This window comes from Stigmatopora argus, chromosome 3, assembly GCF_051989625.1.
Source record: "Stigmatopora argus isolate UIUO_Sarg chromosome 3, RoL_Sarg_1.0, whole genome shotgun sequence".
NCBI lineage: Eukaryota > Metazoa > Chordata > Actinopteri > Syngnathiformes > Syngnathidae > Stigmatopora > Stigmatopora argus.
In genome coordinates, this window is record NC_135389.1 from 8,086,669 (window position 1) to 8,103,866 (window position 17,198).

General features: G+C 38.8%; 2 protein-coding genes across 6 annotated transcripts in view; both read right to left on the minus strand.

Annotated features, from left to right (window-relative positions):
* Positions 1-10,977, minus strand: part of banp (BTG3 associated nuclear protein) — a 35,265-nt gene extending 24,288 nt beyond the window's left edge. The window contains exons 1-8 of the mRNA XM_077597029.1: positions 10,887-10,977; positions 7,650-7,726; positions 6,591-6,703; positions 6,268-6,467; positions 5,235-5,315; positions 4,580-4,752; positions 3,212-3,451; positions 1,498-1,656 (exon numbers count right to left, since the gene is read on the minus strand). Of these exons, the coding sequence (XP_077453155.1) occupies positions 1,498-1,656; positions 3,212-3,451; positions 4,580-4,752; positions 5,235-5,315; positions 6,268-6,467; positions 6,591-6,703; positions 7,650-7,719 (1,036 nt within the window). The 5' untranslated portion in view covers positions 7,720-7,726; positions 10,887-10,977. The remainder of the gene's footprint in view (positions 1-1,497; positions 1,657-3,211; positions 3,452-4,579; positions 4,753-5,234; positions 5,316-6,267; positions 6,468-6,590; positions 6,704-7,649; positions 7,727-10,886) is intronic.
* An 863-nt stretch (positions 10,978-11,840) lies between these two features.
* LOC144071479 (cilia- and flagella-associated protein 20-like) lies at positions 11,841-15,256 on the minus strand. 5 transcript variants are annotated; one of them, XM_077596640.1, is made up of 7 exons: positions 15,040-15,256; positions 14,808-14,959; positions 13,404-13,483; positions 13,205-13,316; positions 12,921-13,109; positions 12,194-12,306; positions 11,841-12,128 (listed from the first exon to the last, which is right to left on the minus strand). In XM_077596640.1, exons 2-7 carry the CDS (start codon positions 14,889-14,891, stop codon positions 12,086-12,088), a joined length of 621 nt encoding a protein of 206 aa, XP_077452766.1. In that variant the 5' UTR covers positions 14,892-14,959; positions 15,040-15,256; the 3' UTR covers positions 11,841-12,085. The 5 variants fall into 5 exon arrangements, with proteins under 5 accessions (XP_077452766.1, XP_077452765.1, XP_077452763.1 ...); XM_077596639.1 differs by having other exon boundaries at positions 15,033-15,256; XM_077596637.1 differs by having other exon boundaries at positions 14,808-14,976; positions 15,033-15,256.
* Positions 15,257-17,198: the final 1,942 nt, after the last annotated feature.

Below are 17,198 nucleotides of genomic sequence, written 5' to 3' on the forward strand. Positions count from 1 at the left end.
TTTTTGGAATATTTTGAAGGGAATACAACAGCAAACAGCCCATCGATAGCGAACGTGAGGGTGGAGGCGTGGCAAACAGCTAACCGGCCAGGAGAAGAAAGGTAAAACAAATTAAAACAAAATTAGAATTCAGTTTTGTGTAAAGTTCCATTAAACGTATGTTTGAGTGTCTGTATATATTAATCCAAGTTAATTTAAATTTGTTTGTTCGTTTACAAATGCGTTGTTGCCGTGGATAAAGTCCACCCGAACACCCCCCCCCCCCTCCGTGTATGTCGCTGTCTCTACCCTCCGCGAAATGCGTCTAATTTTACTTCTATTAAACACATTTTATTACTATTAAACCACTAGTTATGTGTTACTTTGTTAATAGATGGCGAATTAGAAGAAATAAAACATTTTTTCCAATCCAATATCCTGTTTCTGGTGTTTTTTCGGAGGGTTGGAACGAATTAATTTATTTTTAGTTCATTTCAATGGGAAACGTCCGCTCGAGTTCCGAAAAGCTCGACATACGATCTCAGTCCCGGAACGGATTAAGATCGTATCTCGAGGTACCACTGTATATGGTAAAAGATTCGGCCTCACGTTGAGGTGTTCATTGCAATCTTCCGCGTAACACACTGATTCTCCTCCCCCTGAAGATATTAAAACAAAAGTCATCTCCACTCAGCTCAAACATTCATCTGCAATTCGCTCTGGCTTTCCAACACATAACTTGAGAAAGACTCATTGCACCTACAATCTGCCATCCCCAATTTCAGTTTGCCTTGCAGCCCAAAAAATTGATAAGCGCATTCTTTTCTGGCTTTCTGACACATCTTGGCTGGCAGCTCATAAGTTATCTCCAGCATATAGGACATCTCATGTGTCACAAAATGGCAGCTGCTATTAGCTGTCATCTTTTGTGTTTAAATATTATTTTCTCTATTATCATAGCTCTAAGAAATGTGCGATGTGCACATTTATACTTTAACTAACAACGTTCTTTAACTTTAAGATCATTTATACTAGTTGTCCTCTTTTCTTTTGACGTTATAACTGAAATGATAGGTTCTTCTATGCCTAATAAGTGAAAAAAAGACATGGCGATCAATCAAGCTCCTTCACTGTGGAAGAAGAAGTACATTTTTTTTCATACATTAGCCTTTTTTAGTCCTTTGCCGGTCCAAATTACTCTATGTTATTTTACTCTATTTCATTTGTAACCTGTTAGGTAGATTGGTAAATTGATGAGCCAACACAGACATGGATTGAATCATAAAACATGGAAAAGTGGCATTACTAATTCTCGACAAAAATGAATTAAAAGTGATCGTCTTCCTAGCAACTCAGCAAATATACAGTAGAAAATGTATTACGACATATCACCCTTCAAAGACCACATAGTATAACCACATGCTATTAATCAAAGAATGTTATGGCATTTCAACAACACAGAAAAATGTGCTCTTCAATGTAGGAAACAACAATTGTTGTAGGGAATCTGTACATTACCTGAGCCTGAAGCTTGAGGTGTCCGTTTAGAAAAGCTCTTGACAGCCAAACTCTGACCGCGCTGCTTGCGTCTCCAGGCAGTGCGACACTTTGAGTCAATGCTTTGCTTGATGCGATACCAGTCTGATTCAGAGATGCCAAATTTGTGGAACAAATGGCCTTCAGAAAAGTAAAGAGGTGTAAGATCAGATCATAGGTCAAACATACAGCAACCATTGAATGTGTAAAAGTAGTTTATCTGAGTGATTTGAAATTCGAACAAAAACTGATGGTTGACACAAAAAAAGGATGATTTATGATTTTTCCCCCTACTACTTCAACTTCAATTGTTAGCGTGAAATAATCATTTGCCTTTAGTAAATGGGTCTTGGAAAATGAAATGTGGTAGAATGACACACAATTCATTTAAACATGCACACATTATATAATTGATAAAATAAGGGCTACCAAGCACTACATGATTATATCCAGATTGACTTGAAATAATAATAAATAATAAACTAATTAACACTAAATACAAAATACATTACTATTATCATAGACAGGTATAAAATATACTACATGGTACAATTAAATACAATTGAAAATGGTATGTATTACATTTAGATTTAGCCACCTGACGGTATAGTGGTTTACTTGCCAAGATTGCCAGATTGATTACCACTCAGTGGCGGTGTGATTGTGAGTGTGAATGGTTGTCTATCTCTATGTGTGTCCTACGACTGACTGGCGACCAGTCTAGGGTGTAGAATGCCTATCGCCCAAAGTCAGCTGGGATAGGCTCCAGCACCCCGTGAACCTGAGTAAGTGTTGAAAATGAATGAATTCATTATTAGATATAACGCAGAGAGTCGTTAAATAGCCTGTTTATCTCGGAGTGTGAAGGCACCTTAATATTCACTCCCTAAATTGTTTTTACATAAGCCATTGTAAGTCGTTTTAATGAACTGTTCATAGAATATACAATTAAATTCTACATAACTGTACAACTAACCTTACGCCTGAGTGGAAAGAAAATGAGTGGAGAAAGCAAAAGTTTATCTATATAAACATGAGCCCTTTTAGGCTGGGTGAGACAAGTTCAGACAAGAGAGGCAGGTGCGTTTTCATTCCTTTTCCCTGTTTTTTTTTACGGGGGAGTACGAGCGCAATCAGCTGCTCATGCTTCAGCTCTAGCATACCATTGTACCCTTTCACTCAACTGATATACACACTATACGCATGTGCAAAAAAGATACAGTGTGTAGCTACAGGATTCAAAGGGGAATCAAAGAGCTCACTGACTTAGACGTGACTCTTTTCAGATCATTCTTCCAGACATGTGCTTGTCATTTAGAGTCTGGTATGTTATAAAATGTGTTGCACATTAACGCTTGTGTGCAATGATGAATGCATGTTGTTGTAACCCACCATGGGAATAGAGACTGCAGCCTATTTCTGTGTTCAATTCAACGCTTCTTTGTAATGGCAGGAGGGTGAAATATGGTAAGTTCTCATGGAGTTCATTTACTGACTGAAGGGGAGTTAAGGGTTTAAACCTTAGCTGGGTGAAGGTTTATATGCATTACTTTGATATACAATAAGAAATACACAAATTATGCACTGGTGGTTGGGGGGGGGACAGCACTGACTCATGGGTCACTGTGAAGTCATTAAATAGTAGCGCAGGATGTCTTCCAAAAATTAACCAAATCAAGGAAATGGCAAGACTCACAACGAATGCCATAAATCATGAGCGGATCCAGCTGCTTCTTGCCGTGTTTGCCCTGTCCAGAGAGATTGGACATGGCCTGGACCTCCCGATGGAAAAGGTAGTCCAATAGCGTGAGAGCCATTTTTTCTGCTGTGCGGCAATTTGATGAGATATGGAGCATGTCGGCTGCTGAAACTGGGCAACGAACACGCATCTCTGGGTTACCCTCTTCACCTAACCATGTGCCTCCTGGGTAGTCCTCTGAAAATACAATTTTTAAAAATCATTTACATACATCCCCAACCCTGAAAAAAAAACGTGAATTGTGGAGAATTTTCGTCCATCCACTGTAGTGATGAAAGACTACTTGTGAAACACTCAGCGCAACTGGCTGAACTAATGTAATACAACAGCACCCTCGTACGGCCGAAAAGAGAATTGAAGGCTTCGGGCAAAATATGAAAGCCACCAAAAAAAGCATGAAAGACTGAATGCCAAAACAAGATCGTACCTCAGAATGATGCTCTCATGTCACAAATATATAAATTATATGAAATTTTTTAGGCCCAAATAATTCTTGCAAGATTGTCTTTTGGAGTAAAGGAAACAGTGCTCCCTAAAGAAAGGAGGAAATTACTCTGTGTATTTTATGATTTACTGGTAAAAAAACAATCTGGAGAAGCTTTAGATTGTAAAAAACAATCTGAAAATTAACATCTGTGATCGCCAATTTCTTAAATGGCGCTGCACCAAGGCCATCATTCATCTCTAGCCGAAACAACCACATGGGCTCGAGATTACTTTGGCAAAATGTTGACGGTAACACGAATAAGTAGTTTTATCCACAAATGCCAGGTAAAACACGGCTGAATCCAAATATCCTGTCGGCTATTTCCCGGCCTCAGAGACATCTGGTCAACTTAAAACTGGAAACTTGTTTTGTTGTTCAACATGTCCATAATTCAAGCCGTTTTCGAAAGAAATTGAGGTTGCTACCAAAAAATCCCAAGACTAAGGTCTGTCATGGGATTTACCTTTGGTGAGTACTGTTGGAAAAGGTCGTATCTTTGATAGTACCCAGGTTATTTCGATATTGAATGAATCATTTAAGCATGTTTTTATATATATTAGGACTCTCGACATGAACTAAAAGAGATGACTTTTCAAGTACACAGAGGATTGAAATGTAGTCCTAAATTAGATAATTTGTATGTTGCATACTGTAATTAGACGAACATCTATAAATACTACCTATGAGCAAATAAGAACTTAACAGCAGCTCTATTTGTCAGGTGAAGCCTGAAATGAGCATATTTTTAACAAGAGTATTGAAATAACTTAATAAAAGTTATCATATCATGCATATCTGCATAAACCCTGACACCTTACCTTCTGAATTGAGTGTGATGAGTGTGACATTTTGCCCATTTTGACCAATGTTGGGTTGGCCACCATTGGAAACTGAGTCACTAGCCTCAGAGCCGCTGTCCACTTCCTCCTGACTCTCCTCAGGGCCTGGCACCTTCACCAGGATGGTATTTTGGCGCCTCTTAGCCACCGTGCTACATAGAGACACACGTGTGGTGAGGCAGATTGGGCACATAAAGTTATTATATTGAGCAACTCATATTATTGGATACATGGGTGTTGTAATGAAAATCAGCATCTTCATTAAGTAAGACATCTTAATTTAGGATCCCTAAATGTATGATTCAATTTTATGACTCACAGTTATCATATCCAAATGAGGATATTAACAAGAAAAATCTGAGGAAAAACATTACATCAGTTTTCTTTTTTCAAGATGATTTTTTTTTTTAAATTGGAGCAGAATTATAATTTTAGTAGTAATTTGCTCGACTCTTCAGGAGCTTTTCCATTGTTGGTATAACGTGTTTTAAATTTAAACTCTCTAAAATTGATCATCTGTTTGTTTGGTGGCCATTCTTCATCGTTAATGTGATGCTCTTGAGTGATCAGTAATATTGAGAAAGTTATGTATCATTCGCGAGCTGTTTATAATGCATTACTACAACTAACTCACTTGCTGAGCAGGTTTTCCAGTGAGGGGTCTTCTTGTTTCAGGGAATCATTGTTCACAATCACATTTGTTTGTGGAACAACACTATGTGAGTGGTACAGAAATCAAGATTAAGTTGTTAGATGGGAAACCTCTGTCAAATGGAACATAACTCAAAGTATACTACCATATTTTCACGGCTATAAGGTGCACATAAAAGTCTTAAATTTTCTCCAAAATAGACAGGGCGCCTTATAATCCAGTGCGCTTTATTTATGGAGCAATACTAAAATTGGTATCACGATAAAATAAAATAAATCAGTCGATAGGGTACACCATCGTCTACAGCTCTCACAACTACGGCAAGCAGCCCCCGACTCTACTATTTTCCCCATAAAAGAAGTACTGTGCAGTGACTGCTGGGATATATAGTTCTTTTGTCAATACAGCCAATGGATTGTGGCCTGTATACATCGACATCAACACAGCTTTACGAACCATGGAAAGAAGGGTTGGAAAAGTTACGCTAGCTACTAGCTAGCTACTATTTGCGACTGGATTGTGGCCTGTATACATCGACATCAACACAGCTTTACGAAGCATGGAAAGCAGCGTTGGAATAGTTACGCTAGCTACTAGCTAGCTACTATTTGCGAATGGATTGTGGCCGCCTGGACGAACGTATAAAACTCAGCGTTTTCGATGACTCATTTGGACAATTGTTCAATTCGGACACAGAAAATGAGGACTTTGATGGATTTGTGGGTGATGATGACGTGAGTACATTGTAAAATGGCTAAATTAAGTACAACCGAACTCAGTTTTGCTTCCATTGCCTTTTTAAAAACGTGTTTTTAGCATGTGGGTGTAGCGTGTATGTTTAAGCTGGTGTATGTTTTGCCATGCCTGGCTGCGTCTATAAAAACGGTGCGTCCTTTGCGGGTGTAAAATACAGAAATAGCACACGTTATTGACACTGCGGCTAAAAATATGATGCGCCGTATAGTCGTGAAAATATGGTATATTAGTCTGTCATTGATGAATGCATGATGCTTACCATCGCACTTTGTTCCATGTCTGAGTCGCCCCCTGGGGTGACCCAGCAACCATTGGAACTTGGATAGAATTCTTAGCACAAGGCACCATGCTATCCAGCTTTTGCGCTAGAGCCTTACATGTGGCGTCCAGAGCCTGCAGCTTGGATTCAATTCCTTCCAATCGCTGGCTGACTGATGAAGTGAATGAGACCATTAGGTTCTGGGGGGAAAAGGGTAGATTGTTCCAATACAAATGTTTCTGCGCTTCCCAAATGTAAAAACAATAAATTATACAAAAATAGTAAGGCTTTGAACTGTGCCCATTGCAGGGAAGCTGAAATACCTTAATATAACCTATGTCCTGGTTGTTGTTGGTGTTTTCTTGGCTGTTGGTGATCTTTCTCCTTTTCTTTTGAGGACTTGCCTCATTTTGTCCTTGATTATCTAGCATATTTTCTATGTCACATAAGAGATAAAAGGAGTGGCGCCCCACTATTAGAGGAAAGAACACTTTCACTATACTGTAATGACACGATATCAATGCAAGTTAATAGTATTAACAGGTCATTTAAAAAAATAATTTAATCATATGAAGTCAGATCAAAACCAATCTCCAATCGATAACAATACATATGAAGAATACGAAACTATCATCACATTTATCATCACTTAAATTATTGTATTTGTATTTAACACTTATTTAAGCAGGAAAAAAGATTTTTTTAACTACGCATGTATTTTTGTCATAGTTTTACATTGTTGTTAATTTACGGTTTACTTTATGGTTGCAACAACAAAAACTATTCATATATAACAACTGGATTATAAAGTACTTGTCCACATTGTACTACGAAATGCGCTCACCAAAAGAAATGCAGCAGATAGGTGCGGAAAAACCCAACAACCAGATGCAAATTTTAAACTATTCTGATTAAATTATCCAAAATGTATGTTATTTTTGAGGGATCATGAGTTAAACATGAAAAAATCCCCTAGATTTATTTTGCGAGAATCTCAATTTTAAGCTAAAGCGACCCCCAAATAAAAAGTCCCTTAGAGCAGTGGTCCCCAACCACCGGTCTGTGGACCGGTAACGGTCCGCGACCCACCTAGTGCCGGTCCGTCAGAGTAAAAAATATTAACCTTTACAATCTCGTCCTCCTACTTTAAATGAGAAAAGCTGTTATAATAATAATAATAATAATAAATAATTGCTCTTATGCTTGTGACGTTTTTTTTTGCCATCGTAGGAGTCGTTTGTGTACCGACCGCACCCCTTCACAAATTTGTCTGAAGTTGTCGCCCTCCCCATTAACCAGTCGGCAGAAAAAAAAAGAGCTGTACCGGTCCATAGTGAGAAAAAGGTTGGGGACCGCTGCCGTGGAGTCTCAACGGATCTTACCTGTACGGGTCTCTGAGGAAAAATCTTCTACTGTTATTTGTACAATTTCATCCAATTCCTCTTCAGACATCTCAGAGCTAGAATGAAATGAAGTAAGCTTTTTAACAGACACATTGTACAAAAATTATCAATATCAAACTTTATAAAGTAAAAGAGTACAATAAAGGATGAAGGCAAGCAAGAAACTATAGTGTCCTTATACAGCGCTACTTACATTCTGAAGCATACGGTAATTCCCCGATTATCGCGTCTTCACTACTTTCGCAAATTTTTTCCATATTTTTTAGTTCATAAGAATGTGAATATCCACGCTGAAACTCGTAAACAGAAGCCACTCTTGCTACTAGGACTCAGCATTCAGCGGGGGGGAAGTTATAATAGGGGTGACCCGACTTCACGATTTTTCGATAATCACGGCCATGTCTGGTCTACATTAACCGTGATATTCGGGGATTACTGTATACATCTAATTGTTTTTTTCTGGCTTTTTCAGTTTTCTTTCTGTCGCTCCCTCTCTTAACCATTTTATGCTCGGCTGGATTCTCTGAATAAACAAGACAGTATTGAGAACCAAAATGAGAGAAAACCTAACTCCACTGTGGCACATTAAAACTGTTTCAGCATTTAAAGCTTTACATTTCTCCATCTCCAGCTAGCTACACAGGACAGGTCGATATATAGATATAGATATAGATATAGATTATATATATATATATATATATATATATATATATATATATATATATATATATATATATATATATATATATATATATATATATATATATATATATATATATATATATATATATATATATATATAAAATAAAAACAGTTTGGCTGTTTAAAAAAAGGCACATGTACACAACCTTTAAGATAAGAGTGAAAAGTTCAGAAATAATTTTGGATGTTAGAAACTGTCTATGAGATTGAAAGTCAACTTGAGCAAACGTCAGTATTTCATTCATGACACTAAGTTTTGAGGTTTTCACACAATTATCTGACTGGCATTGTCTCTTTGCATACAAGTAGACCCAGTTGCATCAACGGCTGCACAAATGATTTGATGATGGACTCATCAACAATCATTTATGCTATTACAAAACTAATCAGCCCATACCTAAATCATATCCTTGACATTTTAGCTGTAACCGTGTATTTCAACCAAAAACTATTTGCTGAGAAAGTTGGATGATGCAAATGTATTATTGTTGTCTAAATCAACTACAGTTGCTTGCAAACATCTAATTTTATTACCATAATTTTTGGACTGTAAAACATATCCGACTATAAGACGCACCCACCAAATTTACCAAGAAATTGTTGTAATTTTTCACATATAAGGAGCAGGTATCCACAATGTATAAACCGTAAATATATAGGTGTGTAGATAAGTGGTAGTGGCGTGTAATTCAAGAATATTGCTTATTATGATTACAACTAAATGTTTCGGATGATTATTATGGGTGTCTGTCTCTATGTGTGCCCTACGACTGACTGAGGACCACCAGCACCAGGTCCGCCTTTCACCCAAGGTCAACGATGATGGGCTGAGACACCTCAAGAACCTGACAAGGATAAGAAGTGTTGAAAATGTTGACTATTATGGGTTGACAGTATCTAGGCTTCGAACAGATAAATATAGAAACTACTGTTGGCGAGGCGCATTTGAAGTGTGCTTGAGGAAGCAAGGTCTCAACTCGATCCTCTTCATTTGTGCACCCTATAGCGCAGGTGTGGCGAACATGCGGCGCTCGAGCTGCATGTGGCTCCTGAAAATTAATGCAGCTCTTTGCTTTTTAATCATATTTTGTATATACTGTGGCTCTTTGCCTCGTTTCATGTTTCTTTTATATTTATTCTTAAAGCACTCAAATTCATCAGGGGCCGCTAAAAACAAATACTAATATATATTTAAAATATAATTTGGCAGATTGGATTTTTTATGCTGCTTCAGACATAAGGCGTGGCTCTCTGACTCTCAGAGATTAACATTTTTGCTCTGTGTCTAACTTGTTCGCCACCCCTACTTTAGCAATTCAAATACTATGCCGTAATGCGAGTTGAACTTCCCCAAGAGGGATTCGAACGAGTAGATGGTGTGTTGGACTAGTGTCATGAAAATATTTTCAAATCCACACTAAACTGAACAAAAATATCAAACACCACACTTGCTTTTACTCACATTTTTCATTAGATGAAGTTATCGAAGTACAAGATTTAGAAATTTGTTCATATCCTTACAGCTTCCAAATCACGATCATGTTGAAGTCATCCACATCTTCAAGACAAGTAATATTAATAATTTCTATAAATCAGGAGTTAAGGGTGTGGGAGCCAGGTAGCTAAGTGGAAGATCCTCCAGTATTGCTGGGAACTTAACAGAACTTTTGTATGATGAATGATCTTGTGTCAGTTTTGACACACCCCATAATTCTAAATTAAAGGATATGAGCTATTTATGCTAACAATGCCAACTTGTTCTCATTTGTTGAAAAAAATAATACACTTCTGTATCTTTAGATTTGCTTTTACATTAAAAAAAGTGTTTTCGGAAAAATACATCTAAAGAATAAATGAAACATTCACAGTATGTGAGGAAAACAATCTGTTTATTTGTTTTATACAATGCATATCCGTTCTGTCCTGGGTAAACTCCGGAATGATACAGATTGCACATTTACATTGACCAGAATTCTCGAAATGATTTTTTAACTGACGCTATTGGGCTTATGGTTGTGGCAAATACTTTTTTGAGCTTGTTGTTCGTAAAATACGAATAGCACACGACACATTTTAGAGGTGGGTTTGTCTATGATGAAATATTAAAGCATCCTATGAAAAAGAATTGACTTTTTAAAAACAAAACCATCTTCCAAGAACCAATTAACTGAAGTAGAACTCTATACGGCAATAATAGAGTAAATAAATGAGGAAAAACGAACGCTAAATCGGAACTAGTTAACTTGTCATTAACTACTCGTTCTATAACTTACAGCTTCCGTCGTTAGCGCACTTTAGCTAGCGCAACTCGGTGTGCTAATGTTAAAGCTGACGCAAAGTCCTTTAAGCTAACTGGGTGGTTAGCATGCTAAATTGGGCCTGAACGACAACAAAACACTGTAGAGGAGGACTCAACTAATGTGAGGAAATTATGTAGAAATATAGTTTTAAACGGATTCCTTCCCGCACCAGTGGCAATCAATGTATTCCCAGCCGAGGATGGGCTTATATTACCGTGTGAATGATGAATTCTCGTGTTGTTTGTCGAGGTTCCGATAACGGCGCCGTTCCTCGCGAGAGATGAGCCTGTGGCGCAGTGCGCCTGCGCAGTGGTTCAAAGTACGAGTGCTGCGTTCAGGGACGCTTCATGGTTGGAGGTCCTCGGGATTCTTGGCAAACCCGCATAAATTTTTATTCATTCGTTCATTATTTGAACCGCTTATCCTCACACACACATATTACCATCATAACATAACATCTGGCCACCAATTCGGGGTGTCGGGTTCCCACAGTTGACTGGGATATGCTACTTGTAATGATAAACGGTACAAAAATGAATTCATGTATAAATATTGGGCTTGATTTTACACGATAACCAATCACAATGGTGACCTCCTACCCAACACTCATTCAAATATATGAATGCTTATGACACATGAAATTCAGGGCCCTAACTCTTTAAAGACATTCAGAAGAAATGCCAACTTTCCTCTTTGCAACTCTGCAACATTTACATCCTTGAATGACACTTATCCTTTGTATGATTAACAAAGATTACATCATTTGTCTAATCTCATCTCATTTTCAGAACAGCTTTATCCTCACTAGGGTCGCGGGGGGTGCTGGAGCCTATCCCAGCTGACTTCGGGCCAGAGGCGGGGGATACCCTGAATTGGTGGCCAGCCAATCGCAGGGCACAAGGAGACAAACAACCATTCACGCTCACTTTCATACCTAAAGGCAATTTAGAGTGTCCAATCAGCCTCCCATGCATGTCTTTGGAATGTGGAAGGAAACCGGAGTATCCATAGAAAACCCACACAGGCCCAGGTAGAACATGCAAACTCCATACAGGTAGCCCGACCAGGATTTGTATTCTATTAATGACAGGTCCAATGTTATAATTATGAGTTTTACAATAAGCATTCAAATGTAAAAAATAATTTGCCAAAATGACACCACCAGAAGTAAGTTTTCCATTTTATAATTGACAAAATGTCAATAAACATCCATTTTGTACATTCATATGTGCACTGGAGCATTCATTCATAATTTTAACAAATCATACAATACATAAATGAATTTGTTTACAAATATTAGGAAATGACACAACTAATATGAACTAGTACATACTGTATTTCCAACAGTGAATCACAGGTCTTTAAAGTTAACCATATGCCAACATAAAAGCAGATACGTGCTCTTGATTTGCATTAGGTCTGTCGTGCTACAACAGGTCTTGGGACTCCCTTTTTGCTGCAAGAAAAATAAGAGGTTTAAAACATCTCATCGGTCAAATACACACTTATCATTTTCCATACCCTGCATCCTGTTTCTTCACAGGAATAACCAATTTAAACTCAGGTGGGAGTTCATCCTCTGTATATTGTCTATCGGTGAAATAAACCCTCCTTATACGACAATTAGCATGAATCTGAAAGAAAAAAGGCGCAAAATAGGAGACAACATAGTTATTTTTATTAAAAAAAGAAATTAGGCTTCAGTTTATTGCTGTCATGCACTTTAAAATGGATTTTTCATTTTGATTCATCATAGTGAGTGCACATCTCTTCAGCCATTCAGGTCCCTTCTTTTAGGGTACACTGATCTGTGGAAAAGTAAGTTCTTAGGCAAAGAGTGCAAAAAGAGAACTTTACGTCTTTTGAGTAATGATTTGATTTGGTGATTCTTAAGGATCCCATTTACTTTGATTTGCTTTGTACTTTTTGCTTTGTTGTACTGTCTAACTTATAACTATGCCTTTTCTTGCTACTGGCACAATGAAATTTCCCGAATACGGGATGAATAAAGTTATCCAATCCAATATTCAATGGGTTTTTATGTTATTGATATCATCAGTGATTACCAGTTGTTGTTATTTTACACTTCTAAGACATTTTAGATCCTGTGTAGTGTGTTATGAATCAACTTTTGGTCTTATTTCTAAAGTTTTTGTTCTAGTTGGGTTTAAACACCACATCATTTTAATTTGACCTTACAGGACCTTTAAGGGCATTTGTCGATCAGTTATTTTTGCTGCACACACACCTGCACACGTTGAGTCTCTACATAACTGGTTCCATAGGCCCTCCTGGTGATGTCTGCCAAGTTGAACTGAAACTGGCTCCAGCGATCATCAACATTTATTGGCATAGTGCACATAAATGAATTCACTTGTGTCTTGCTGTGGTGATTACTTGCCCGAAACCGCCGACGTAAATTGTGGTCATCTAACACCTGGAAGTGCAAATGGAAGAAGAGAATATTCCTCACCAGGACTAGCAATGATTTAGTGTATATAGTTATTGAATATAAAGTGTGTGTTTCAGTGCCTGGACTTCAAAGCTGAAATATTTCCTAGTTTTCTTGACGATCATCACAAGAAAAGGCATTTTGATACCAAGAGTTTGCCTAGGGTCAGCAGGGCACGTGATGTAGTTAGTACTGTTGAAGCACAAAAATGTCAAAGGTGGCTGTTGTTGAGCGGTAGTGCATTGTTTCTCTATATTCCAATTAAATTGTCAAACTCACCTGACATTTGAACCCTCTACCTCCAACACGAGCGAGTTGATGTCATTGTCTGTAACCCTTTTGATATGGCCATTCTTGACCTTTAAAACAAAAACATATTCTAAGTGACAGAGAAGGTTCGAGTAATATGCAACAAGTTTGAGGCATGGCATTGTTTTTATATATGACTAAGCACTCCCACCAGCAGGTTTTAGGTTGCAGGTTAGCACAGCGCCATTAGCACCCATCAAAAGATGCATCTATGGCTCGTGAGCCATAGGTTCCCTACTCCTGGCCTACAGTGACACTTCCAAAATTGAAAAAAAAAGTCATTTCACTTCAGTGATTGATTTGTAATTTGTTTTAGACATTTTAAATTACCTCTCGGGCCTGTGTGGGTTTTTTCCGGGTACTGTGGTTTCCTCGCACATTCCAAAGACATGCATGGTAGGCTGATTGGACACTCTAAATTGCCCCTAGGTATGAGTGTGTGTGAATGGTTGTTTGTCTCCTTGTGCCCTGCGTTTGGCTGGCCACCATTTTGGGGTGTCCCCCGCCTCAGGCCCAAAGTCAGCTGGGATAGGCTCCAGCACCCCCTGCGACCCTTGTGAGGATAAAGCGGTTCAGAAATAATCGGACATAGGCTTTGTCATCATCATTGACCCAACAAAAGCCTAATTGTCATCATACCCGGCTGCGTATGACGAAATTGGTAAAATGAGATGTGACATTTAAAATTACCATTTACATTTAGAGAAGGTAACAAGGCGATAATAAAACGAAAATAAAATTGGCAGACAAATAATGGAGTTTGAATTGAAAGTATTAATAGAGAGATATTGTCACCTAGTGGTCATTTAGGTGTACAGTATTAGTTGGGGAAACTGTGGATGCTATCCTTTATATTTCTATTGACAATAAATCAAGATGACTCGAATTGGTGATGAAAAACATCTTGAACTAAACAACATCCAAATAAAACATACGTGACCAAATAAAACGTGTGACATCATAATTGCAAAATAAAGCATGGCCTTAGAAGTGTTCAATAATTACAACACTGCATTCACCGACTTAAAATAATGGGCATTGTTCATTATAATATTACGATTTCTTCTGCATAAAAAATAATTACCCAACATTCAACATACTATAATATTCTTATTTAAAATGAAATGAATATTTATTTCCAACTCACTATAACTGTAATGAGTGTATATGAAATCTACCGGCCAACCCGGTAGAGATCTACTCATTTTGACATTAACGTGATTCCATTCATGTAAAATAACAATAAAATAAAGATAACAGAACCGCTACCCAAATAAATCGTTTTAAAATATATGCGGTAGCCCATAGATGAAACTAAACCCAAACTCCATGGAGACTACCATAGGAATCAAGCTTATGAGTGATATAATATACCTTTATATCCCATATCTGCAGAGGTTTGCTGCCGATGCTATACAATATTGACAGAAATCCACCCTGAAAGGTACTTCTGAACATGGTGCGCGTGTTCGGTCCCGTTTCTAGGGCCGACAATGCCGGACATCCAGAATCACGTTTGTTGTGGTCTGTGTACGGTGGCAAGCTGTAAAAGTCATTCATTTAAAGCCAATGCAACCCACGTAGTCAAAACAAGCATACCTCACACCTTTTAGTCAGACGCCGAGACGTGTCGACGATGACGTCGTCATTCCGTTTTCTTAGTTCATCTATTTGTTTCCAATTGCTTGACTCTGACGAGAGGCAACACTTTTGCAAGAGGTAAACAACGTTTCGACGCCTTTTGTGGTATCACTTCTCGATGTCAAAGTATATACCATATTGATTGACTGAGTTGACAATTCCGAATGATTCACATGCTCGTTTTGTTCAGAAAGTATGGACCACCTGGAGTGCAAAAATAAATAAATAATTAAATGTCATTTCAATGTTTAGTTAGACCTGTGCTTATTTTTCCATTTTCATTTATTCATTTCACCATTCATTTCGGAGTGGGTAGCGCGTCTGCCTCACTGGGTTCAAATATAGGTCGGTCCACCTGCGTGGAGTTTGTATGTTCTCCTGGGGCTGTGTGGGTTTTCTCTGGGTACTCTGGCTTTCTCCACATTCCAAAGACATACATGGTAGGCTGATTGGACACTCTAAATAACATCTAGGTGTGAGTATGTGCATAAAGCACATGTGTCAAAGTGGCGGGCCGGGGGCCAAATCTGGCCCGCCGCATCATTTTGTGTGGCCCATGAATCATGAGTGCCGACTTTCTGTTTTAGGATCAAATTAAAATGAAGAGTATAGATCAGGGGTCACCAAACTACGGCCCGCGGGCCGGATACGGCCCGCCGGCACATTTGGACCGGCCCTCTGAACAATACCAGAGACGCTATCGGATTTTTTTCCTATTTGGCCTTGAAGACTGGGACGTTTTAACCTCGTGTTTGGTTCATTGCACCCCTGCTGAGCCCACAAATCATCCCAGTGAAGCGGGGCTTCGCATTGCTTCTTTGGTGACACGCGCGGGGAGAGTGTTTCCCTTTGATGCACGCGGGCACGTCCACCGTTTCATGCACGAGCACAGTGTTACCGAGACATCTGGACGATCGCAGGTGAGGGCGGAGCCCTGGGACCATCGCGGACTATTCAAGCATATAAAAACTGTGCAACCTGTTTGAGAACGGAATAATGGCAAAAAAGTTTGGTAAGAGAAAATTTGATTCAGAATGCAGCGTATTTAACCTGGAGTGGACAAACGATTATTTTTTGTTCAATGCAAAAAAAAGGCTGTTTGTCTCATCTGTCAAGAGACTGTGGCGGTATTCAAAGAATACAATCTTCGCCGACACTGAATCCCGTCACAAAGACAAGTACGATAGCTTGCAAGGCCAAATACGAGCAGACAAACTCTCAAAGCGAAAAACTGGAATACTATCTCAGCAGAATACATTTGTACGCCAAGCTCAGCTGAACCAGGCATCCGTTCGGGCCAGCTTTCAGGTTGCTAAACTGATAGCAAGCAGCGGTAAGCCTTTCACTGACGGAGAGTTTGTTAAGAAATGTATGGATGCTGTCGCGGGGGAGGTGTGTCCCGAGAAGAAAGATGCATTTAATGCCATAAGTCTGTCGGCGAGTACAATGACCAGACGCGTTGAAGAAATCGGGAGTAATGTATATGCCCAGCTGCAGCAGAAGACGAAAGAATTTGACTTTTTTTCATTAGCACTGGATGAAAGCACGGACGTGCAAAACACAGCGCAACTGCTCATTTTTATTCGTGGAGTTAGCGCAAACTTTGAGATATGCGAGGATCTGGCAGCCCTCCAAAGTCTCAAAGGGACTACAACGGGAGAGGATGGAGAAGTTGGACCTGGACTGGTCAAAGATAGCTAGCATCACGACTGACGGGGCTCCTAGCATGGTGGGCGAAACTCGCAGTCTAATGGGACGCATGAACCGGGAGTTGGAAAAAAGGGGTCTCACCGCCCCGCTACGAGTCCACTGCCTAATTCACCAGCAAGCACTGTGCTGCAAAGTGTTGACGTGAGAGAGATTCTGCTCTGACAACTGAGCTGAACTTATATCTGTTAAGATTGTGCATGGCACAACAGAAAGTTAATGTTCCATGGCTTTTTTTCTATGAAGAACCCAGAGAGAGTTATTTAGTTATTATGTATTTCATGAATAGTGTTATTTATTTCCTGTTTTTTTCTGTGAAGATCTCAGAGAGGGTTATTTAGTTATTATTTATTTCATTAATAGTTTTATTATTTGTTTCCTGACTTTTTTTCTGTAAAGAACCTGGAAAGGGTTATT

What these genes read in the sequence shown, in the direction of transcription:
- LOC144071479 (XM_077596635.1), bottom strand. Translation starts at nt 14,993, where the DNA reads ATGAATGACTTTTACAGCTTGCCACCGTACACAGACCACAACAAACGT. An exon ending in TGCAGATATGGGATATAAAG is followed by an intron (nt 13,484 to 14,807) that starts GTATATTATATC and finishes TTTGTTTTAAAG; the next exon opens with GTCAAGAATGGCCATATCAA. An exon ending in GTGAAGAAACAGGATGCAGG is followed by an intron (nt 12,129 to 12,193) that starts GTATGGAAAATG and finishes TTTTTCTTGCAG; the next exon opens with CAAAAAGGGAGTCCCAAGAC.